Raw genomic sequence first — 27,031 nt, 5'->3', positions numbered from 1 at the left:
CGGAAAGCGAAAATTAACTTCAGCTTTATAAAATTTTTGTCTGATAAAGATGTAAAGCAATTACTAAATAATGCTGAAAGTTTTAAAGAAATATTTGTAAGTTGTAAAATTTAAGATTAAAAAAAAAAACCTACACAAATGTTAGAAAGAATGAATACAAAGCTGAGGTATCTGTAACAGCCTTAGCTCGCCTTCTTCCACCAGCATCTTATTACCTAATATTCAGTATTATCTTTCAGATTCTGTATTTTATTTTCATTAGTGCTGTCAAATGACTAAAAAAATAAATTGCAATTAATTGTGAGATTAAAAAATAGTCACAATCGCAGTTTTAATCACACTGTTAATAACAGAAGACCATTTATTTAAATATTTTGGATGTTTTCTACATTTTCAAATATATTGATTTCAATTACAACACAATACAAAATGTACTGTGCTTACTTTATATTTTAATTTTTTATTGAAAATATTTGCACTGTAATTTTTTTTAAAAAAATAGTATTTTTCAGTTCACCTATTCAGTAGAACCTCAGAGTTACGAACACCAGAGTTACGAACTGACCAGTTAACGACACACCTCATTTGGAACTGAAAGTACACCTCTACCCCGATATAATGCTGTCCTCGGGAGCCAAAAAATCTTACTGCGTTAGAGGTGAACTGCTTTATATCGGGGTAGAGGGATTAGAGTGTACAAAGAAGTAATGTGCTTTGAAATTTTACTAGGAAAGATATTTTTTATTCCTTTATGATAAAAATGTTTGTAAACTTGCAAACTAAATCATTTTCATTAGTAGGGGCAGAGGGTCTCGGGCGGGGGCACGGAAGGGAGTCAGGAGCCAAGCGGCAAAACCAGCCAGCCCGGCAGAGTGCGCAGCAACCCTTGGCCGGGGCACAGGTGGGAGGCAGGAACCCAGCACAGCGGCAACGGTGGCAAAACCGCCCAGCCTGGCAGAGCATGCAGCACCCCGTGGCTGGGGCGCAGGAGGAAGGCAGGAGCTGAGTGAAATGGCAGCGGCAGCAGCGGCAAAACCACCCAGCCCGGCGGAGCGTGCATGAACTTCCAGCCATGAGCCGCCCCCCAGGTCGCCACAGTCTGGCCGAGCCCTGCTGCGCTGCCCCTGCACATCTGAACCGATCCCTGTTCCCCTTCCCCACATGGCCCCATTATCCAACCCCACGGCCCCAGCCCAGCACCTGTAACACACCGCTCAGAACAGTGTGTAGGAGCTAGACACGCTGATGCGCTGATCCGCCAGAGCACGCAGCCCTGGCCCCCAGAGCTCTGCTTTACTGTGTTATATCCAAATTTGCGATATATTGGACCGCGTTGTATTGGGGTAGAGGTGTACACAATCAAGCAGCAGTATGGGGAAGGGGGGGAAAGCAAATTGAGTACAGTACTGGAAAACGTAAATTACGGGGAAAAAACTTTCTATGTAGTAGAGTTTCAAAGCTGTATTAAGTCAGTGTTCAGTTGTAAACTTTTGAAGGAACAACCATAATGTTTTGTTCAGTTACAAACAGGTCAGAGTTACGGAACAATCTCCATTCCTGAGGTGTTTGTAGCTCTGAGGTTCTACTGTACAAGTACTGGAGTGCAATCTCTTTATTGTGAAAATGCAACTTACAAATGTAGAATTTTTTTTACATAACTGCACTCAAAAATAAAACATGTAAAACTTAGTCTAAAAGTCCATGCAGTCCTATTTCTTGTTCAACCAATCACTAACAGAAACAAGTTTGTTTACATTTACGGGAGATCATGCTGCCGGCTTCTTATTTACAATGTCACCTGAAAGGGAGAACGGGCATTCACCTGGCATTGTTGTAGATGTGCCATGTGAACCGCAAGGTATTTACGTGCAAGATATGCTAAACATTCATATGCCTCTTCATGCTTTGACCCACCATTCCAGAGGACATGCTTACATGCTGATGATGAGTTCTGTTTGATAATGTTCTAAAGCAGTGCGGACCAATGCACATTCATTTTCATCATCTGAGTCAGATGCCATCAACAAAAGGTTAATTTTCTTTTTTGATGGTTTGGGTTCTATAGTTTCCGCATCAGAGTGTTGCTCTTTTAACACTTCTCTCTATGTTCCACACCTCATCACTCTCAGATTTTGAAAGGCACTTCAGATTCTTAAACCTTGGGTCGAGTGCTGTAGCTATTTTTAGAAATCTCATATTGGTACCTTCTTTACATTTTGTCAAATCTGTAGTGAAAGTGTTCTTAAATCAAACAATATATGCAGGGTCTTCATCCGAGACTGCCATAACATGAAATATATGGCAGAATGTGGATAAAACTACAGAGCAGAAGACATACAATTCTTCCCCAAGGAGTTCAGTCACAAATTTAATTAACATTTTTTTAACAAGCGTCATCAGAATGGAAGTATGTCCCTTAGAATGGTGGTCGAAGCATGAAGGGACATATGAATGTTAAGCATATATGACATGTAAATATCTTGCAACACTGTCTACAACGGTGCCATGCAAACACCTGTTCTCCCTTTCAGATGACATTGTAAATAAGCGGGCAGAATTATCTCCCATAAATGTAAACAAACTTGTTTGTCTTAGCAATTGGCTGAACAAGAAGTAGGACATAGTGCACTTGTAGGCTCTAAAGTTTTACATTCTTTTGTTTTTGAGTGCAGTTGGGTACAAAAAAATCGACATTTTTAAGTTACATTTTCATGATAGAGATTGTACTACAGTACTTATATGAGGTGAACTGAAAAATACTATTTATTTTCTTTTTTTATAGTGCAAATATTTATAATAAAAAGTAATATAAAGTGAGCACTGTACACTTTGTATTCTGTGTTGTGATAGAAATCAATATATTTGAAAATGTAGAAAACATCCAAAAATATTTATAATAAATTTAAATTGGTATTCTATTATTGTTTAACAGTGCAATTAAAACTGATTAATTGTGATTAATTTTTTAATCCAGTTAATTTGTTTTGTATTAATCACTTGAATTAGCTGCAATTAATTGACAGACCTCATTTTTATGGTTATGGATTTATAGAAGTTAAATGAACCACTTATTATGGAAATGTTGTGAAAAACACCTGTTCTTCCCAGGATAAATCTGAATTTCAGACCTTCTATTATTCTCCCCCTCCTCCCCCCAACTTACTGCAGAGAAAAGCCTGTAAGGTAGACATAAGCCAAGTGATTTGACACTGCTGAGGTAGAGATGACAGTCCTGGTGCGGCTTTGACTGGAGCCAACTAGTATGGTTAGAGCTCTTTCAGACTAAGCATGTGATCCAAACAACTGAGAGCAGCAGGAGAACCCACAAGAGCTTACGATAAAGACTGTATTGCCAGTGCTAAAGGTTCAAAACTCATAAGTCAAGTTCCATAAATCAGAGATTTAAAAAAGAAAAAAAGAGTATTCATTATTTACATACTTGTTTCTGAGCCTTAAGGGTACACTTCATGTTTTCAAACTGTTCTCCACTGCTATGAGGACTAGGAACTTGATTTATTTAAAATGAAAGCTGAGATTCCTATGTAATCTGATTCCAACAGGTGAGTCTCTTAAAACACAAAATATTATGAGAGTTGCCAGTGTGGGAGAGGGGAGCTGCCTCTTCTGAAGAAAATAATACTGTCTTTCAATGAGAGGAGAGGGCCAGACTCCTTTCTTTTGAATTATTTTGTTTTTTCTTCCTCTGCTGCTACAATTGATCTAGTGTACAAGTAAACTGGCTTGGAGGGAATTAACTCCTCCTCCTCCCTGGCTCTCTAGACCATAAATGTCCTTGGCCCTACTCTCACAATTTGCCCCCACCTCTTTCTGTCAATGGTTATTTTTCACATTGATTGTAATTCATATTAAGAACTCTTTGGTCATGCTTAATATTATCCCTCCATCTTCTTTTTGGTTGAACACCATAAGGATGTCCTTCCAAGAGGTGCTTAGCAAACTGATCTGTCTTCAGTCATCCTAATTTTGTGCCCTACCTGATGAAGTCATTGGGATTTCATTACATTTACTATATTTGTTTTTTCATAGACCTCCCACAGTTAGCTATTCTATCTTCTCCACACATCATTCTCCATTACCAGCCCAAAAATTCATCTCAACACTTATTTTCTAAGGTATTTGGCTGGGTGTCTTCCTTCTTAGGGTCTCACATACATATAAAACAATAGGCCTTATAATGGTCTTATATAGCTGAAGTTTAGTCTTTTTCAGGAGTTGTTTGAAGCTGACAATTCTCTTGAGAGAAGTATCAGGCATTCCCACTCTTTAACTGTGCCTTAATTTTTTCCCTTACCAAATTATTAGTAATTAAAGCTCCTAGGTATTTAAACTGTCTGTCTTACTGATATTTATGGTCATCAACTGCTTTGTGAGCTTGTCCAATATCTTCTCATCATCTTACAACCATATATTTGAGTTTATCTTCATGGGGTTTAAGTCCCATATTTTCTGGTTGCTCTCTTCAGGTCTCCAGTCATCCTTTGCATTGTATCTCTTCTCTCTCTGCTATGATGACCAGGTCATCGGCATATTCAAAAAGTTAATGGAGGCCATTTAAATTCACTCCCATTCTGAGAATTTTGCCGTGATAATACCACTTTTTTTTCCCATAGGCAGAGTACTAGGGATAATGCCTTAGTACAGCAATGCTGTCAAAGGGGGCAGATTTCATTTCCGTATTCATACTCAACTTTTTGAACCACAAACACACTTGTGCCATCCTGTTAATTTTGTCAGGAATTCTGAATGCTTTCATTATGGCCCAGTAGTCATCTCACAAGTACTATCATATGTGTCCTTAAAGTCTATAAAAGCTATGTATTCTGATCATATTCCCATCTTTTCTCGAAGAGTTGACAAATTGAAAATATTTGATTCACAGTGAACCTATTTTTTTCGAATTCACACTACTAATCTGTCTTCTGTGTAAAGAGTAAGATCTGGTCAACATAAAAAGTTAGGTCGAAGGAAGCCGCCTTAAATCCACCTGTTTATGTGTGTCTACACTACCGGTCCTTTATGCCAACCCAAGTCGACTTCTGCAATCCATCTCTGCAAGAGGCGTAGCACTTAATTCAGTTTTCATGGGTTGACTACAAGATAGTGCAGATGCAGCGTTGTGTAATTTGACTTAATTGGCCTCCAGGTGGTGTCCCACAGTGCTCATCTGTGACCACTCTGGAGATCATTCTCAACTCTGTTGTACTGCAGCCACATACACAGGAAACAGCCCCTTCCCTGCTAAAGCCCCAAAAAACTTTTTTTTCTGCTCTCCCTCTTTACTTATGTTTGTTAAATAAAGTAAATGGATTTGAGAAATAAATGTTCTTTATAGAGTAGAAGCAGTGTGTATGGGTGGGGGGTTGGCTTTACAGGGACAGTGATACAAGCCAGGTAAAGCTTTGGGAGAGCACAATGCTGACAAGCAGCTCACATTACTGTGACTCATTATTGAAATGGCTTTTCAAAGCCTCACGGATATGCAGCATCCCTTGCTATGCTCTTGTTTTTGCCCTGGTATCTGGCTGCTCAAAAATGGCTTCCATGTGATCTGCCTCAATAGCCCACCCCTGTGGAAAATTTACCCCCCTTTTTTCCACAGATATTATGGAGTACACCGCAGGCAACTATAACCATGGGAATGTTCTCTTCGCTAAAGTCCAACCTTGTTAGTAAAAGTCTCCAGCGCCCTTTTAAACTACCAAAGGCACATTCAACCACCATTCTGCACTTGCTGAGCCTATAGTTGAACTGCTCCTTACTGCTGTCCAGATGGCCAGTGTATGGCTTCATGAGCCATAAGAGCAAAGAGTAGACTGGGATAACTATAGGCATTTCAACATTATCAGTGTTCATTTTGTGGTCCAGAAAGAAAGTCCTGGATTGCAGCTTTTTGAACAGACCCAAGGTCATAAAGATGCGTGCGTCATGAACCTTTCTCCACCATTCTACATTGATGTCAATGAAATGCCCACTATGGTCCACCAGTGCTCGCAACACCATTTCAAAGTGTCCCTTTCAGTTTACGTACTCTTTGACAAATTGGGCTGGTGCCAAGATGGGGATATGCGTGCCGTCTATTGCCCCACCACAATTAGGGAACCCCATCGTGGCAAAACCATCCAGTATGTCCTGCACATTTCCCAGACTCACGAACCTTCGTAGCAGAAGTCGATTAATGGTCCTGGACACTTGAAGCGCAGCAGCTCCCACGGTTGATTTACCTACTCCAAATTGATTCACCACTGACGGGTAACTGTCTGGCGTTGCAAGCTTCCAAATAGTGATCGCCACTCGCTTCTCCACTGTCAGAGGAGCTGTCATTTTTATGTTGCTGAACTGCAGGGTAGGGGAAAACTCTGCACAACATTCCTGGAAGGTGGCCTTCCATATTCGAAAGTTCTGCAGCCACTGTTTGTCATCCCATACCTGCAAAACAATGCGGACCCACCAGTCAGTGCTTGTTTCATGGGACCAGAAATGGCACTGAACAGAGTTCAGCTGCTCTGTGACTGCCAGCAGCAACTGTGATTTGTTTTTTTCAATGGCTTGCAGCAGGGCTGCTTGCAGGATATTGCTATGGGATGGCTCTGGAAATACTGCAGGAGAAGGCGCTAGGTGTTTGAGATGCTCACAGCAAGAGTGCACAACTGAGCTTCTGGGGTTATGGCGTATGCCTGGCGGTTTTAAGGCGCAAAAACCACTGAGTTGTTTGCCGTTGATATGAGAGAGGGAGCACAGTGCATCATGGGATGCTGATTCAATGTTCCCATTCTCCTCTGTGACAATGTTTTGGTCCCATGAGGCATTGCATAAACTTCCCACAACATGCTGCGGCAAGTTGCATTTTGGGATCGGTACCAGCAATGCACTGCTTTGTCTATCAATGCAGGCACGCTCCATCAAGACAATAAGCCTGGTGTGACCACTCATAATCAACTTCATTAATTTGGAAGCTCGAGGTTGAATTACATAAAGTCAATTTAATTTTGTAGTGTAGACAAGCCCTAAGTCTATGTAAGAGTATCAGAGATAGGATTTTATAGACCATAATGAGGAGAAACATTTCCTTCCTCACAATTGTTTTTTAAATTCCATTTTGTCATCTTTTTTTCAAAATTGGGCATATGACCAACTGCTTCCATTCCTTTGGAATTTTTCATCCCTCTAGATCCAACAAAATTACTTTATAAAGATTACTTGTGGCACCTTAGAGACTAACAAATTTATTTGAGCATAAGCTTTCGTGAGCTACAGCTCACTTCATCTTCATCCTTTTCTTTTTGCGAATACAGACTAACACGGCTGCTACTCTGAAACCTGTCTTTATAAAGATTATAATTGTACAAGGGAACTAAATTCATTGGATAAGAGGGGAGAGAGGAAATAATGAAGAGAGAAGGAAGTGTTTCTTGTTTCCACTCCCTCCTCCCTCCCAAAAGGAAATAGTTGTCTCAGGAAAGAATATGCCATTCCACTCTTCTGATTGGCTTAGTTCTCACGCTACATGGTCTTTGGTTGTCTTAGATGAGTGAATTCTGCAGACAAGCACGGCAGACTTTAAAGCAGGGTCGGCAATCTGCAGCATGCATGCCAAAGGCAGCACATGAGCCGATTTTTACTGGCATGCTGCTGCCAGCTGGGTTACCGACCACTGCCCCCGCTTAGCCCGCTGCTGGCCTAGGTGAACGGAACCCCGGTCAAAAAAACACTGTTAATATCATAATTTTTATTACTTGTATTTAAAAAGTTTTCTGTATGATCATCTCATGTTTTGCTATATATTAAAAAAATTTGAACTAGGTTGTCCCTTGCCTTAAGAGAAATTAACAAATTTGTGTTGATAGTTTCTCTGCATTGTTGGAATAATATGAAATTGTTTCCTGGAAGCACTTTGCTATACAATCAACAGTATATATGTTCTTCACCTGCTCAGAGGTCTTATGGACAAAATCAGGGCAGCCATCCAAAAGAACCTGAGGCATTATCTTGTTTGACTTGCTAACTAAAACTCTAGTTTGTTGTGTACTACAATGATCTGTTCCAGGAGCAGCAACACATTGTGAAGAACCACTGAGCACCAACAGATGAATTTATTTTATTATATTATGTTCTTGGAGTTTTATTCAGTATATTATATTGTTCTGTGGCTCTTTTACTACAGTTCAGTACCTGCTATAACAAATATGAAATAAGTAAATAATTTTTTTAATTAAATGAAAAACACTATCAAATGGAAAATCTCATTTCTATCTGAAAATTTTTGAAGCTACTATTATTGCCCTAAAGAACATAGCTAAAATTTTAGAATTCAAAAGCGATTAATTGACTTAAACTTCTGAAACCTCTTCTGCCCTTTTGCATATTTTACTCTCTGCTGGTGAGGAACAGAAATACAAATAGAAAACCTTTCTCCATCTTTTTTAAGAGGAGATTTTAAAAGTTGATAGCATCCGTCTTAAAAACAAGACTGCTAATATACCATTATTGCTAATTTTAAATTCAAAACTATTTCTCATAACAGCAGTAGCTTGGCTCCCTTGTTTGTCTATAGGGGCATATTTAGTGGTGTGCCTCCCAAGAGCTATGACACAGCAGTCACAGGCCCGGTGAGGGACAGAAGTGGCTTTACAACCCCCAGTGTGAACTCGAACAACTTCAGTGGCTGCTCTAGCTTATAGTAGCATCCTTGGAGCTGCCTATTGGCTGGCTGCGCAGCAACTCATGTTCTCTGTAACACTTGGCATTATACTACTCCCCATCCTGCCGCAACTCACTCCGTTCACTAGGGAATGCATAGGACTAACAGGGGTCCTGTACTGGGGAGTTTTTCCCTGGCCACTTGTAACACCTATACAGCCCTATTTGTCACTAGTTCAGGGCCAGAGAGTAGTACAGTATAGTGTCTTATATTGCATATTTTTTAACTTGTGCCAAAATATGTGTTATGACTTTTGTGGGAGGTAGCCTATAGGATAGTTTAAGTTAAGAAAAAAATAAGGTGAAATTCAGTTTTGGGCCTAAGTTAGCCAAAGTGTTGAGGAGTATGGGAAATTGAAGTTACCTGTGTGAGATAAGTTGAAGACAAATTGTTATGGGAAGATAAGAGTTAGAAAGGACGTGACCCAGAATAGTATTACCATTGTGCTTTGGTTTTAAAAACCACTGGAGCAAGGTTTTTAAAGAATGTTTTTGAGACTTGAGAATGTTTTATAAAAATGCTATCTATATTGATAGTATGGGAAGGACATTGTTGCAGATGTTAATTTTAAATAATGGGTAACATAAAGAGCTAAGTGAGAAGGTGGTGAAAATATAATTATGGTAAAGGACATTTTAATATTAATTATATTATATAATATTACATTACATTATATTATAATGCAGTACAAAAGGAGTAATTTCGTTAAATTGAAGGAGAGCTCCAATCAAAAGGATACTGTTAGGTTCCAAGATTATAAGGCTGTACTTCACTCTGTTGTCAGCAACTGATCACCAATTCATGTACCATTTCATTTTTGAGTGAGAGTATAATTGTAGTGTTGTGTAAGTAGCAATTGCATGCCTGTTTGTTTAATTAATCATTTTTCTTTTTAATAAAATTTGGTTGTATCATACATAGTATTGTCTAGTGGTCCTCTACTAAATACATTTTCTCTAACTGACCTAGAGGCTCAAACCTGAAAACTAAGTTGGGTTTTGTTGCATCCTTATCTTCAGCAACTTAATATTATTTCAGAACATTTCAACATACAAGTTACAAAAGGGTTACAGGGAGCCTAACTTTACATTTCTGTTGCACGTTTAAATTATAAAACATAATTAGGTATTCACAGTTTTTGTTTAAGTGCAAAATGGTACCAAATTTTTAGAGGATCACACACTGAAATAAATGCAGAGCTTCAAATATATTCCCATTAGGAATCTACCATCTCAACTCTTTTTGGTTCTGTGAGAACCTGACTAAACTTAATCAAAACCCCTGGTGTATGTATCCAGTTGCCATGAATGGGAGCCTGGTGGGGAGAAAAAAGGAGTAGATTGCTCTGAATTGAGATGGCAGGGGGAAAGGGAGAGGACTTCTATAAACTGATGATGATACATACAAGCTTGTCAGCCCCAATCCATTTCATCTAGGCCCTCCCATGAGAGTGTCTGCTCACTTCCATCCTTCACGCTAAAAGCCTGCTCTGAGTGTTTCATTCCAAAACAATGTAGCTGTTTCACTCTGTTCTCCCCACAACCCCAATTGCTAGCACTCTAATCTGGCACACTTTCCCAGTCCCTTTTTGGGACCTATTCTCCAACCCTAACAATGATACAGATTCAATGCTGGAATATCCTTTTTTAAAAGGTTTTCCAGTGATCTTTGTGAAGGGCCCATTGCTGGTCAGCTTTTGCCAAATAGTAACAGAAAAGCTTTAGGGGATACTTACACTGCTTGATCCTTAAAGCAGATTTTAAAATATCCTTTTTCTAGTCAGTCCACTTTTGCTGCACCTTCCCTTCAAGATCCATCTCCTAAAAATTGTATTTCTTTTATCCTTCTGATTTTCCAGCAGAATTATGGTTCTTTCTCCTTTCTGCTGCTGCTTTTCTTACATTCTTGCTTTCACCAGTATTGGAGGAGCAGCAGGTTTGCCTACTCAGTCACGTGAACCAAAATGATGTTATAGGGATTTCCCCTCTGTCCCCCAACTCTGTGCCACCTGGGCTAAAAGGAAACTGTTCTGTATTTATAAGAACATAAGAATGGCCATACTAGGTCACACCAATGGTCCATCTAGCCCAGTAACCTGTCTTCCGACAGTGGCCAGTGCCAGATGCTTCAGAAGAATGAACAGAACAGAACTATTACTCAGTGATCCATCATCCAGTCCCAGCTTCTGGCAGTCAGTGGTGTAGGGACACTCGGAGCATGAGGTTGCATCCCTGACCATCTTGGCTAATAGCCATTGTGGACCTGCCTTCCATGAACTTACCTAATTCTTTTTTGAACCCAGTTATAGTTTTGGCCTTCACAACATCCCCTGACAACAAGTTCTAGAGGCTGACTGTGCACTGTGTGAGAAAGTATTTCCTTTTGTTTGTTTGAAACCTGCTGCATTAATATATAATACCTGCTGTATAATACCTGCTGTATTAATTTCATTGGGTGACCCCTGGTTCTTGTGGTATGTTAAGGGGTAAATAACACTTCTCTATTCACTTCTCCACACCATGATTTTATAGACTTCTATCATCTTGCCCCTTAGTTGTCTCTTTTCTAAGATGAACAGTTCTAGTTTTTTTTACTTTCTCTTCATATGGAAGCAGTTCCATACCCCTAATCATTTCTGTTGCCCTTCTCTGTACCTTTTCCAATTCTAATATATATTTTTGAAATAGGGTGACCAGAACTGCATGCAGTATTTGAGATGTAGCATGGATTTTTTTTATAGTGGCATTTTTCTGTTTTCTTACCTACTTCTTTCCTAATGGTTCTTAACATTCTATCAGCTTTTTAGATGTTGTACAGAGGTTTTCAGAGAGCTATCAGTGATGACTCCAAAATCTCTTTCAGTGGCAACAGCTAATTTAGAACTCATTATTTGTATGTATAGTTGGGAGTATTTCTTCCAGTGTGCATTATTTTGTGCTTATCACCATTTGAATTTCATCTGCCATTCTGTTGTCTAGTCACTCAGTTTCATGAGATTTTATAATATTATCTTTGTAACGCTTCGCAGTCAGCTTTGGACTTTACTGTCTTGAGTAATTTAATATCATTTGCAAACTCTGCCTCCTCACTTTTCACCACCTTTTCCAGATCATTTATGAATATGTTGAACAGCTACCGGTCCCAGTACAGATCATTGGTGGACCCTGCTGTTTACCTCTTTGCCTTATGAAAATTGACCATTTATTCCTACCTTTTGTTTCCTATCTTTTAATCAGTTCCTGATCCATGAATACCTTCTTTCTTATCCAGTGACTGCTTACTTTGCTTAAGATCGTTGGGTATAGGGCCTTGTCAGAGGCTTTCTGAAAGTCCACATACACCATCAACTGGATGATCCTGGTCCACGTTTGTTGACACTCTCAAAGAATTTGAATAGATTCTGTAGTAGTTTAAGGAAAAGGTTAAAGTCTCACTTTCACCTATCATCTCTCCCCCGTCCCAAGAAAAAGGACTGTCTACCAGCTTTAATAGTCAGAATTAAAAATCCAGAAAATGACAGGTTCCCTATTTACTCTCAGATAACTAGGCTAATGATAAACGAGGTTAACAAAAAAGTAAGAAGTAGAAAAATAAATCTTCCCATTCCTGTCATAGAGACTGTGTAAGGTAGTTTCTAGGAGAGCTGGGACTAGATCCTCCATTTGTTATGGCAGATTTGTCATCCACTAAGCGTCAGTGGATTTCACTTTGAACATGTGAAGTCTATGTGATTGGCTCTGCTATCTGTAACCACTACTCTAACACCTTTAGAGAAGATTCATAGATACTAAGGTGAGAAGGGACCATTATGATCATCTAATCCAACCTCCTGCACAACGCAGACCACAGAATCTCACCCACCCACTTCTGCGAAAAACCTCTCACCTATGTCTGAGCTATTGAAGTCCTCAAATCGTGATTTAAAGACTTCATGGAGCAGAGAATCCTCCAGCAAGTGACCCGTGCCCCATGCTACAGAGGAAGGTGAAAAACCTCCAGGGCCTCTTCCAATCTGCCCTGGAGGAAAATTCCTTCCCGACCCCAAATATGGTAATCAGCTAAACCCTGATCATATGGGCAAGATTCACCAGCCAGATACCCAATAAAGAATTTTCTGTAGTAACTCGGATCCCACTCCATCTAACATCCCACCACAGGCCATTAGGCTTATTTACAATGAATATTTAAAGATCAATTAATTACCAAAATCACATTATCCCATCATATCATCTCTTCCATAAATTTATTGAGTTTAATCTTAAAGCCAGATGGATCTTTTGCCCCCACTGCTTCCCCTGGAAGGCTATTCCAAAACTTCACTCCTCTGATGGTTAGAAACCTTCGTCTAATTTCAAGTCTAAACTTCCCAATGACCAGTTTATATCCATTTGTTGTTATGTACACATTGGTACTGAGTTTAAATAATTCCTCTCCCTCTCCTGTATTTATCCCTCTGATATATTTATAGAGAGCAATCATATCTCCCCTCAACCTTCTTTTAGTTAGGCTAAACAAGCCAAGCTCCTTGAGTCTCCTTTCATAAGATAAGTTTTCCATTCCTCAGATCATCCTAGTAGCCCTTCTCTGTACCTGTTCCAGTTTGAATTCATCCTTCTTAAACATGGGAGATCAGAACTGCACACAGTATTCCAGATGAGGTCTCACCAGTGCCTTGTATAACGGTACTAACACCTCCTTCTCTCTACTGGAAATATCTCGCCTGATGCATCATCCCAAGACCGCATTAGCTTTTTTCATGGCCATATCACATTGGTGGCTTATAGTCATCCTATGATCAACCAATACTCCAAGGTCCTTCTCCTCCTCCGTTACTTCTAATTAATACATCCCCAGCTTATAACTAAAATTCTTGTTATTAATCCCTAACTGCATAACCTTACACTTCTCACTATTAAATTTCATCCTATTACTATTACTCCAGTTTACAAGGTCATCCAGATCCTCCTGTAGGATATCCCGGTCCTTCTCTAAATTGGCAATACCTCCCAGCTTTGTATCATCTGCAAACTTTATTAGCACACTCCCACTTTTTGTGCCAAGGTCAGTAACAAAAAGATTAAATAAGATTGGTCCCAAAACCGATCCCTGAGGAACTCCACTGGTAACCTCCCTCCAACCTGACAGTTCGCCTTTCAGTAAGACCCGTTGCAGTCTCGCCTTTAACCAATTCCTTATCCACTTTTTGATGTTCATATTGATCCCCATCTTCTCCAATTTAACTAATAATTCCCCATGTGGCACGGTATCAAACGCCTTACTGAAATCTAGGTAAATTAGATCCACTGCATTTCCTTTATCTAAAAAATCTGTTATTTTTTCAAAAAAGGAGATTAGGTTGGTTTGGCACGATCTACCTTTTGTAAAACCATGTTGTATTTTGTCCCATTTACCATTGACTTCCATGTCCTTAACTACTTTCTCCTTCAAAATTTTTTCCAAGACCTTGCATACTACAGAAGAGTCAGGGACAAAATCCTGGAATCCTGATCTTGAACATTTCACTGTTTTCTAGCATTTATTTGTGTAACTTTCTGCCATATGGTTGCTGCTACCAGTTATTCCTTTACCTTTAATGGTAGAAGTTTGCACTATGGATCTTAAGGTCTGGAAATTCAAACTATGCTGACTATCTCTGTATGGTCATTGGAGAAAAGCCGTCATTACAGTGGCATATGATGGAATTTTTATTTATTTTTAGTTTTCATTTTTAAAAACTTGGGTAATTTAATTAAGTAAAATCATTAAAAGTATAATGCTCTGGTTGCAAAATCAAGCACTAAAAAATTAGGAAGTGCCATAATTTCATAATTCCATCAGAATAATTACTATCTGAGTATGTAATTAAAGATTATTTAAATTCAGCCATACATTGGGGCAGATTTCAGATTGCACAGGCAATCTTAATTCTGGTATTTCCTACCTTTTACATGCTTGACTTTACAGCGTTAATGTTCTTTCAGTATAAATTTGTTTTGAAGAAATCCTAATGGAATACATCGAGATACTGCATTTTTTATGTATAAATGAAATTTTTGACTCAGTTGCTTGCAAAAATAGTAGGTTAATTCCATAAAATAACTTTAAAAATAAATGTGTGAGAGTTTTAAATAGAAATATGGTTTCCAAGGTTGTTCTACGGAAGAGCATCAACAGTAGAAAATGAATTCTGTGTAATGCTTTGTTTCATATCTTCTACTGATATATCTCTTCATTCTCTAAAAAAAGAAGATGCCTGTAAAACTAGTTATTTCCTGTTGAGAGCACACATTTGTCTTTACTGTACTCTTTTTCTAATGAATTACATTAATCAGGGCTCTCTAAAGTTGTGTATAAAGTCTGTTTGTAGTATACTAAAGCACACTAGTAAACTTACCCAGTTTAATATTTTTTCTGTAGTTTTCATCCATCCTATAGTCCAGGGGTAGGCAACCTATGGCACGCGTACCGAAGGCAGCACGTGAACTGATTTTCAGTGGCACTCATACTGCCCGGGTTCTGGCCACTTGTCTGGGAGGTTCTGCATATTAATTTAATTTTAAATGAAGTTTCTTAAACATTTTAAAAACCTTATTTACTTTATATACAAGAATAGTTTAGTTATATATTACAGACTTATAGAAAGAGATCTTCTAAAAACATTAAAATGTATTACTGGCATGCAAAACCTTAAATTAGAGTGAATAAATGAAGACTTGGCACACCACTTCTGAAAGGTTGCCGACCCATGCTATAGTGGATATTCTCTTGAACAAAAGGCATATAAAATATTATGTTGTGACCTTTCTGAGATGATCACTAAAATTTACAAAGTCTTTCTTATTTTACAGGTCAACAGCAAGGACAGGATGGAGGCATGAAAGTACAGCAAGCCACAATAGCTCCTGTAACAGTAGCCGTAGGAGGTATTGCTAATGCAACAATTGGTGCTGTTAGTCCTGATCAGATCACACAAGTGCAGTTACAACAAGCCCAGCAAGCTTCTGACCAGGAAATACAACCTGGCAAGAGGTTAAGAAGAGTTGCCTGCTCATGTCCTAATTGTAGAGAAGGAGAAGGAAGGTAATGTTAGTTTGTCAGTTAAACTTTAGGCATCTTGTGGGACCTGCCTTATTTTGGGGGCTTTTTTCCTTGTAGTACTGTCATGTTTCTAATCATGTCCATAGGAAATCATGCTTGTAAATTTTCTATTCAGAAAGAGGATTATAATCAACTTAATTTTACAATTTCACATTTTTCCTTAGCTGATATTTTAAAATAAAATCACCTAACTGCTTAACTTTTGATCCTGTCAGAGGCAGCAGTGAGCCAGGAAAAAAGAAGCAGCATATCTGCCATATTGAAGGATGTGGAAAAGTTTATGGGAAAACATCTCATCTCCGGGCACACCTTCGTTGGCATACTGGAGAAAGACCATTTGTATGCAACTGGATGTTTTGTGGCAAAAGATTTACACGGAGTGATGAGCTGCAACGACATAGAAGAACCCACACAGGTAAGTCGACTGTCTATATTCGATGGAGTAATTCCTTTAATGATGGTGGCCATCGTGAACAGTGATTTTAAATAAAGTAGTTACGAAGGCTATCTAAATAATATGCTGAATGTATTACATTTGAAATAATCCAGCATGTTTTAAAATTTGTTTTAAAAAGGTTATAATTTATAGGGTTATAGTTTATTAAAGGTTAATTTTCCCTTGTGCCGGAGCTCTGTGGTAGACTAGGCTAGAATTTGACTAGTTAATCAAGTTTCAAGCTGGTTCCCTGCATCTGCATTAGAAAAAGATTGAGTTTAGGACATGGTTAACTAGCATGCATTGGCTAAAAGCCTGACCTAAACTTGACCAATTTTCCTAATCAAGACAAAGCCTTGGGGTTTTTTTACACAGGGGTTTAATCCACAGTAACTCTGGTTGGTGTGATGTGAAAATACCAGCATGCACACAGCACAATTTGTTAGAATGTAGTAACTCCAAAAGCTCTGGAATACTCTTTCAAAGAGAATTATGTTTAATGCAGATTGAGTTAGTGGGGTGCATTGTTCATATGCACATAGTGCTGCTATGCACTAGTGTAGCAGTCCTCCAACTGGTTTCCAACACTGTTTGCGGGCATCCATTACTGATCTGTCTGTTTACTTGTGTACCCTCCATTGCTCTCAGATCAAGTTGACTGGATGTCCCTCCTGCATTTAAAAACTGTCATGAGGCCAGAATTTGCCCATTTGCTCCTGGATTTGAATATATCAGCATTGCTACAATCCAGAAGGCTTACAACATGCCTCCAGCAGTTGCTTAGAGCCGTGCTGAGACGCTAGATCTTATCATTATCTGGAGGAGCAAGCTCTTGTGAAATAAAGATGTTTTTGTGGATGTTATCAAGTAGATGTCCATGAGGGGCCACAACCAGGACACCAACCAGTGGCAGATCAAGAGCAAACAACTAAGAGGATTTACATTAAAATGAGGGATCCCAGGAAGAGGTCAAGCAATGGAAATGTAATTTGTCCATTTTTTGAGGAGCTGGACAGTATTTGATTAATTACACCACTGCCGAACCCAAATTGGTTGTGGACCCTGCTGCCTCCCCTACAGCCTTCCCCTGAGGACAAGCAGCAAGAGTCATCAGAGGAGGATCACGAGGAAGGCAGTGAAGAGCTCTTCCCAGAAAACCAGGATCTCTTTGAGACTCAGGATCTGATTCTGTCCACGTGGGAAGCAAGGTTATAGTTATGTCTACACTGCATCTGAGAGTGAGCCTTCCAGCCCAAATACAGTAGAACCTCAGAGTTACAAACTGATCAGTTAACCACACACGTCATTTGGAACTGGAAATATGCAATCAGGCAACAGAGACAAAAATTAAAGCAAATACTGTACAGTACAGTATGGTATAGTAGTGTGTTAAATGTAAATTACCAAAAAAGAAAGGGAAAGTTTAAAAAAAAAAAAGATTTGACAAGGTAAAGAAACTGTTTCTGTGCTTGTTTAATTTAAATTTAGATAGTTAAAAACAGCATTTTTCTTCTGCATAGTAAAGTTTCAAAGCTGTATTAAGTCAAACTTTGGAAAGAACAACCATAACGTTATGTTCAGTTACAAACATTTCAGAATTACGAACAACCTCCATTCACGAGGTGTTTGTAACTCTGAGGTTCTGACTCTACATAGTGGGGCTTGCGCTAGGGCGCTAAAAATAGCTGTGTAGATGATGCAGCTCAGGCTAGAGTCTGAGCTCTGTGGCCGTGGAAGCAGTGTCTACACAGCTATTTTTAGTGCAGTAGCACAGGCCCTTTTAGCATGAGTCTGTGAAGCTGGGCTTGGAGGCTCACTCCCAGATGTAGTGTGGACATACCCTGTATGGAAGGGGTGGCCAAACTGTGGCTCATGAGCTGCATGCGGCTCTTTTATAGTTAAAGTGCATCTTGCGGAGCCCTTCACTCCCCCTTTCTCCACCTACCAGATTATTTGGGGGAGCTCAGGGCTTCTGCCCTGCAGTAGGGTGGTGGGGCTAGGGGCTCCTGTTCCAGCAGGAAGAGAAGTCTCAGGGCTTCAGCTCCATGGGAGGCGCCTGCCAGGGCTCAGGGTTTCAGTGGGAGCGGGGCTGAAGCCCAAGCCCCAGCAGGTGTGTCCTGTGTGGCAGAAGCCCTCACCCTACCACCCCACCACAGGACTGAAGCCCTGAGCCCCAGCAGGCACACTGTGGCTCTCAAACTTCTGAAGATGGTCATATGCAGCTCAGAGGGTCAGTAAGTTCTTCTTTGAGTGCTGGTCCCTATGCGGATTCCAGACACGGAAGAGTAGCATGCAGTGGTTAGCATGGAGGGAAGGGAAACCGTGCTCCATGAATGAGTCATGAGGTTTGGGGTAGAAGACTGAAAGGTGTATACTTTGGTTGAGGTGGAAGGGGGAAGCCATCTTGGGTAGAAACTTGGGGTGTAGACATAAGGAGACTTTGTCCTTATGGAAGACAGTGAACGGTGGGTCTGCCATTATGGCTACCAGTTCACTGATATGGCAAGCAAAAGTGATAGCCATCAAGATGATGACATTCATGTAGAGGTGAATGAGGAAGCAGGTAGCAAGGGGCTTTAGTAAGAGTAGAGAGGACCAAGTTGAGATCCCAAGGCGGGGTGGACCTTTGTACAAGAGGAAAAAGAGTGAGGAGGCCCTGAGGAATCAGCAGGTCGTTGGGCGAGTAAAGACAGAGAAGCCGTCCACGGGAGGGAGAAGAGCACTGAATGCAACTAGGTGAACGCAAATAGAGGAGTGCATCAGGCCCGATTGGCGGAGATGGAGAAGGTAGAAAGTAGGAGAGTAGAAATGGAGACAGAGTCTGTTGGAATGTAACGGTGGCGTGCCCAGGCAGTAAAGCGATGCCACTTAGCAGAATAACAGGTGTGAGTGGATTGGCATCTGCTGTTAATGAGGATGTTGTGGATGGATGCAGAGCAGGCCTGGTCTACACGTGATCCCCAACCAAATACCAGGCCATGAAGTGAAGAGGGCACAGATTGGGGTGTTGAAGTTGGTTATGGTCTTGCCTCAGGAGATCCGGGATAGTGGGGAGGAGGATCTGGGGGCGAGCAGAGAGGTGGAGGAGATTGGTGTTCCAGTTCTGGTGAGGCCAGGAAGGAGCTACAAGGATTACTGGAAGTTCTTTGAGATGTGTGGTCCCTATCTGGATTCCAATCCCACCCTGCTTTCCCTCTGCTCCGGGCTTTTCTGTTGCTGAGTAAGAGAGAACTGGAGCGGCGTCAACCTGCGCAGCTTCTTAAAGCCTCAGATGCACTACATGGCCAATGGATGATGCACACACAGATCAACGGACACTGCTATGAACAGTTCCAGCGCATGGTGCCATATGCCCATTATGAATGGAATCCAGATAGGGACCACACATCTCAAAGAACCTCCAGTTACAGTAAGTAATCTTCTCTTTGGCCACCCCTGTTAATATGGCATCATTAACCACAGCAGCAGAAGATAAGGCAGCTCTTCCAGGATAACCAGAGCAATCTGTACACCATTAATGCCCATAGTGATCCTGGCAGCAAACTGTCTTTGATTCATTTAGGTAAATCCAGCTGAGCTCCAAAAGAGCCTAGCATCGTGGACCTTTCCAAATCACCCTCCTTTTATGTTTATAAACCTGCCTCGGTGGTCAACCAGCCTTTGGAGCACCATAGATAAGGCTGCAAGTCTGTCACAGTTATGGAAATCACGGATTCCATGACCTTCCACAATCTCCATGATTTCTGCGGCTGGCTGACCCCAGGGCTAGAGTGGCCCCAGAGCCAGCCGGTCGGGCAGCCCCTGCAACCAGCCCCACCAGCCACTGCTGGAGCAGCCCTGGAGCCAGCCGCCAGGCGGCCCCGGGGCCAGGCAGCCTGAGCAGCAGCGTTCCCACTGGGCTGCCCCAGAGGCAGCCTGAGCAGCAGCCAGAGCAGCACCTCCAGAGGCAGTCAGCCCCCTCTTCCAGAGCAGGGGCTAGCCATTGGCTCCCGGGATCCCCCAAAGGAGCAGCACCCCAGACAGCAGAACCCTAGGATCAGCTAAGGTTTAGTCAGGGTTTTAATAGTAAAAGTCATGGACCGGTCACTGGCAGTGAATTTTTGTTTATTGTCCATGACCTGTCCATGACTTTTACTAAAAATACCTGTGATTAAATCTTATACTTAATCATGGAGAATTGCCCCTATCTGATTATAAACTCCGAACCTTGTGTGGAGGCACATGAATCCCTGATTGCCCCAATACAGTTTGGGAACCCCAGGCATGCAAAGCCATCAATAATCTCCTGAGCATTACCAAGGTTTGTAACCCCATACAACAGTACCTTTCGCATGGCACCACACAGTTGCATGACAGTGGCTCCAACAGTCAATCTCCCTATGCAGAACCGGTTGGCTATGGACTGGTAACATTCAGGGGTTGACTGCTTCCAGATGGCAGAGGTGACCCACTTCTTGATGGGTATAAAGTGCTGCATGTTGGTATGCTGCCGCTGTAGCTCCAGGGCTAGTTCAGTACTTATCTCAAAAAAGGTCCCCTTCACCATCCTGAAATACTTTCACCGTCTTTGGTCATCTCCCCAATTGATGCTGGTTTCCCAAGCCCACAAGTGGCATTGCACTGAGTGAAGTTGCTCCAGGAGCAGTGCCTGTAATAGCGGTTGCTGGTGTAGTGCTCATCTTCGTCTTTGTCTTCCTAATCCTTCTTCCGCTGCTGCAGCTGCTGCTGGAGGAGCCTCTGCTGCTGTCGTGCTTGCCAGCATAGTGGCCAACATGGATCATTGGTCCATGCTGGCCAACAGCAATTTGAAAATGGTGCTCATGCTCCCAGAAAAAGAGGAAGTATGGGATGGAGAGAGCAGAATTATGGGTTTTTCTTTTAATTTGACTCCAAGACAATTCTATTGGCTTCCACTATGCATTCCACTGAGCAGCAAAAGAAAACTCAAAATGCACAGTGCTCAGCAGTGAAGCAAAGGACCATGGGATACCCTCTGAGAATGCCACCAGCTTAGTATGCAGCAAGTCCCCGTCATGTGTACACAATAGTGCAGATAGAAAGAGGGCACAGGTGTCCCGTGTGCACACTATTAGTGTGACTTGTGTATTGCACATTAACTCACTGCAGATTCAAACCCCCTGTGTAGGCCAGCCGTTAGTCTTGTAGGGTTGTTTAGTAATCAGTGGAGCTACTTACTCTCATGGAATTGTTTTTAAGCTCAAGAAGAATGAATTAGTTCCCTTTTTGAATTTGATCCACCTCGAAAGAGTCTTCAACATGTCTCAGATTCTAGTCTACTCTTCCCAGGAGAGGATTAGTAAGTTTTCTTAGGAGCTAAGGTTGGCAAGACATATTCGTCCATCTAATGAATATTCTAGATGCTAGGTGTATCATGTCAGTCATCACATAACTGGTCTCATGGGCCAGGAAACGCATCATCCCTTACTTCACCAACGTCTGGCTCAGAAGACCCCATGCAAAGATGATCTGCAGACCAGCATCATCCTAACTGGCCATCCAGAACTCCAAAGGAACCCTTGAATCTCTTCGGAGGGATGGCTGTCCTCGATCCTTAGGGGACAAATCCTTGGAGTATGGAAGCTACCTGGGTCCCCTCTCAGCAGTTCTTATTAAGTATTTTAGTCATGTTCTTCTTCTATCCACTGCTAGGTTCTAAGTTTATGAAAGAGAATTCTTATTGAGAAGAATAAGAATAAAATTCAGACCCCGCACTGAATAATCATAACAGAGGAAATATAGGCTGCAAGTTTATCTGTTGAAAGCATTTTAAAAGGAAAGTGTAGTTTATTCAATGGGTCTGCAAATCAGACATTTAGAGAAGATAAGGTTATATCTCTTTTGCAACTTTAGATACATCCAAACACTTTTAAAATGTTTTTGAATTGGGGGGGGGGAGGCTTGTTTGAATGAATGAAAGAAGTTAAATACCTTGAAATATCTATTTCACTGACATTTTTGTCTGTTTTTGTTTTAAATTAGGTGAAAAAAGATTTGAGTGCCCCGAATGTTCTAAAAGGTTTATGCGGAGTGACCATCTCTCCAAACATGTCAAAACTCATCAGAACAAGAAAGGTGGTGGAACAGCCCTTGCTATTGTTACTTCAGGAGAACTGGACTCTTCAGTTACTGAGGTTCTTGGCTCTCCAAGAATTGTCACAGTTGCAGCCATTTCTCAAGATTCAAATCCAGCAACCCCTACTGTTTCAACAAACATGGAAGAATTCTGAAAGGATCATTTATACAGACACCTAGTGCTGCACTTAAGTTTACATACCTTTCATGATATGGAAGTGGCCTGGTAAAATGGATTATAGAGCAGGAAATCATGTTTTCAGTCTTGACTTCTGTAAGTATTCCAAATTGGAGGGTCAGCATGAGAAGTGTACACTGGTGCAACAAGACAAATTTTCAAAAATACAAACAGCGCAAATTGACATACTGGATAAACAGTTGGGGGAATACTGCTTCCATACTGTACTTTTTTAGTTATGTGGCTCTATATTATATAATTGTTTTAAATGAAAATATCCCCTCTCTTTTAGCATTTGTGTGTTGTGTTTGTAAAATCAGATAATTTCAATATGACAGGGTGGATCTTGGTTAGGAGTGTTGTCATTTGGAGGTACTTTGTTTATAATCTGAATCTGTAATATTTTCATGGGAACTTCTTTTCCCATAAGGCACAACAAAAATGCATAAGAATTGAGTGGTAATTATTTCTTTGCTCAGTTCTGTGGAATATATAAATTGATTTTGGCCGTCTTTTCTCAAGTTTAGAAATTATTCAAATAGCAGTTGAATATACATGCTGCAAAGCAGATCTGAGGTGCAGCTCAGATAATTTTGACCACTACATTATAGTAGTGTGTATAAATGACAATCACTGAACTCAGATTTCTCTCTTTCTTTGGAGAGTTAAAAGATATTTAGATTTAATGTATACATTAGAAAAAAATTAAATTACAGAAATATATTAACATAAGATTTTACAGAATTAATATCTTTATGTAGGATAATAATAAAATATGGCAACTTGTGTGTTTAAGTTTTGATATTCCAGTTCATTACATTGTAAGGCATCAGGAATCCATTTGTTAACTAGAGTCACAAAACTCATACTTTTGAATATTTAAATTTTATGGAATACTTGGACATTAATTGGACACCTGAATTGTTTAATGAGTGTTGTAACTCATTCTCCAGTTCTGTTCTGTAAATATAAATTATTATTATATTATGGTGAAGTGAAGAATTCTTTATACTTTGACTAAACAGCCAAAGAAAAGGACAAATTATGACATTTTAACAACAAAAAAGGTAATTGTAAATTAATGTATTTTTTCTTTCTCTCCCTCTAAAGAGTAATCATCTTATTTTCTTTACAATTGTAAATGCATAGGCTGGTAAGGAATATCCACCACCCATTTTCTTATATGATCAATAATTTTGAGCCTCCAGCCACAAGAGAAACTGGGGCAAAAAAGGAATAAAGCAATTGAATATCATATTGCAATTGATTAAAAAGGTTTGATTACATTTCCAATATCTATTAACTTAATAGAACATAATTGTTGGAGAAATAAAACAACTGAGCTTTTTTTATGTAAAAACTCCAGTGCATACATGGAGGAAAGATGGCCAAATATTTCACACTCAGGATTTTGAATTATTTCCCATAGGCATAAATGGAATGTTTTACAAATTTAGCCATTTGGTATCTCATGACAGTCCATTTTTTTAAATTTATACATCAAAATATTTTTGTGATTAAAAAAGGGAGTACAGTGCAAGAAGGATAACTCTTTTTCCTGCCGATTAAAGATGAACAGTTTATTTGGGAAATGTTTGTATGAGACACATAACAGATATCTTGTGCATTCCCTCAGAAAACATACTTCTCATATGAATGCTTTATCAATCTTGTGATGTTTCATGTATTTTTGAAGAAAGAAATACCAATCATTGTTTACACTGTGTACACTTTAGGCCAGCCCTTTGTAGCGAAATATAAAGCTGAAGGTCTTTTATACTTTCAGTTTACGTTAAAAGCTTTGAGATTAAAGGAAAAACAATTTTACACTGTGGTTATAGATTTCAAGTTTCTTAAAGCTTTTGTAGACTTGTAACAAAGTCTTTAAATTTTAGTTGGGTTTTGTACATTCTTTTGTATATTTTATTTAAAGTACTCTCAGCTGATGTATCTGGATTTAAAACATCAGAATCAATTAGATTACTACATTTAATACAAATGAACATTAGGTAGTGCTAATTGTTAATTTTGTTATATAAGAACTGAAACATCAAATATATATTTTATCATTATGCTTCACAATCAGTGCTATACATTTCTTTATGCAAAGAAAAACTTTCCTAATGTTATAATCATGTTTCTTAGAAGTTAACAGTTTTTATAAACTGAAGCTATAAGCATTCTGCACAGCCATTTCATATTTTTTCATGCATACTTATGTATGCAGTTAAGAAACTGAAGTCATTTTTAATCTACAATGAGTCCCTATTACAAATGTATCAAAATCTAAATCCGGTTGGCTTCATAGTATCTAAAGTACATTCACTTATGTTAGCAGGTGCACATTTTACAGCTGGAATTAGAAACGTTTTGACAGTCTGTTCTGCATACCATTCTGAGTCCACTTTTCTGTCTTAGAAGGATCGTAAATTTCAATGTCCTTTATTTGACTGAGTGGGATATAGCTGTTGTAAGTAATAGGACACAGATGTGCAGTCGTATCTTGTTTAATGGCATTTCACTGTTCATTCCCTTTGCCACTGTTATAAAATTTTGCTTTATTGTAATTATCAGTGCAAAGTGTATTTATCATGGTAGAACTCCAGTGTTAGAATAGTTTTTTTCTTACAATATACATTCTTTGGTTAGTTTTGTGTATGTGTTGCTGATTACATTAGAAATTGGTGTTAAGTCATTATTTATCACACTCTTTCACGAGAGCAGTAATAAAAGTGTGTAATTTAGGAGAAAAAGTTAATTTGTCAAACTTAGGTAAGCATGATGTTTAGGTCCTATTTTTCAATTTTATAACTGTTTTATTGCAACAATATTTGTATTTAAGTCTTCATTTTAATGCCTTGTGGTGTTTTTTAATGCATGTCACTGAATTGTCATCCCGCATAAATTGATGTGCAGCATAGGGTATTAAATCTACATAAATGATTTTGAAACAGAGAAATAGTTGATGGTAAAAAATGTAAATGTTTTGCAAAAAATTCCTTATAAAAAGTTTTGTAGTAATATTTCACTTGTAAATTGTTTTCTAAAAAAATAGAAAAATGGAGAAAAAAAAAGAGAGAGAGAGAGAGAAATAAAACCAGATTTCCCACATTCTAGAATTTAGAACTGAATTCTGCCAGCAAAGCCTCTAAGGCATTAATTTGACATTTTTTTATTTTGCTGATTTTTTTTGGTAGATTTAAAACTAAAATTATGTACAAGTTGTTGCCTGCAATAACAATTTTGCAAGTAACCTATTAAAATTCCCTTGAGTTAAAAGTGTTTCTTCATTTAATTACTTATAATATGAAGCAGTAATAAATTATGTTTGAATGATCTGCTCATCAAGAAGAACCGTAGAAAGCAAATGCTTCTCAATGGAGAAGCATTGGCAGCAGCCTCTGGATTCATGTAATTAAGACCTGTACTTGCTGGTCTGCGTTCCCCAACTGGCAGACTCCCAGCAGGGAATTAAAAAAGCAGATTCCAGCTCAATGTGAATTTTGTCATGCTTGTTCAGCTATTGAGAATGGAAGTTATAGTTATGCCTGAACACATTCATTTTTATTAAAGAACGTTACAAGAGATGACTGAAGAAAAAAATTAACTAAGATGAGAAATAGAAGAAACGAAGAAAAAAAATTTGAGAATTGCAATTTTTTAAAGAGACAACAGATGATAAAACCAAAATGTCTTAATTGTGTTTCAGATTAGAAATGAATAAAACAAAAGTTTTATCCATAAAAAGGATGAAGGTACTCACTTGAGTTCTCAAAAAATTATTTGTGCTGCTGGAAAACAAAGTAACAATGTTTTGCACTTTTGTAATGCCTTCTACCCATCAAACTTAAAGCATTTTATAATGAAATCTCCCAGAATTCCAGTGATGGACATACATAATATTTTGCCCCCTTTACCAAAGAGGAAAGAGGTACAAGGAAATTGATTGACTTGCTCTGTGTTTCACACAAAATCTGGCATAGATGGGAACAGGGTAGATTTGATTAAAATCAATTTGATTTAAATCAATTTGACTTAAATCATGATTTAAATCACTAGTCAGGAAGACTCAATTTAATCATGGATTTCTACATAAAAGTGCATTCTTGTTGGTTGCTAGAACCTTAATACATATTCTTCACAACTCAGAGATAGATGTAGGTTTCATTTTTAGAAGGTACACACTATACATTTTTAAGTGATTTATTTTGAAAACCTTTCAGATTAGTTTTACAGTTATATCAGAAAATGAATGATTGCTAGGTTATTTCATTTACCAAAGGTAATTGAAGCAGATATTTATGAAGTCATTGTGAGGTCAGCTATCTCTAATTCAACAGGTTAATCATTAATATTTGGACGATTTTCTTGCCATGATGTATTAGGAGGAGAACGTCACCAGACAGACTTTAAATTGTTTTATTTAACCAAAACAACAACGTTACGTATTCTGGATTTTTTTCTTCAACAGCAAACATAATATTTTTACAAAATAAGCATATGAATT

General features: G+C 39.1%; 1 protein-coding gene across 3 annotated transcripts in view; it reads left to right on the top strand.

The window, feature by feature from the left end:
* SP4 (Sp4 transcription factor) overlaps window positions 1-25,803 on the top strand; it is a 45,014-nt gene extending 19,211 nt beyond the window's left edge. For all 3 annotated transcript variants that reach the window (XM_038390311.2, XM_043509199.1, XM_038390313.2), the window contains exons 4-6: window positions 15,568-15,799; window positions 16,033-16,232; window positions 22,254-25,803. In XM_038390311.2, coding sequence (XP_038246239.1) covers window positions 15,568-15,799; window positions 16,033-16,232; window positions 22,254-22,501 — 680 coding nt within the window. In that variant the 3' untranslated portion in view covers window positions 22,502-25,803. The remainder of the gene's footprint in view (window positions 1-15,567; window positions 15,800-16,032; window positions 16,233-22,253) is intronic.
* Window positions 25,804-27,031: the final 1,228 nt, after the last annotated feature.

Source organism: Dermochelys coriacea, chromosome 2 (genome assembly GCF_009764565.3).
Source record: "Dermochelys coriacea isolate rDerCor1 chromosome 2, rDerCor1.pri.v4, whole genome shotgun sequence".
NCBI lineage: Eukaryota > Metazoa > Chordata > Testudines > Dermochelyidae > Dermochelys > Dermochelys coriacea.
Note: the sequence above shows the minus strand (reverse complement) of the source record. Positions and strands in the feature narration are given on the sequence as shown.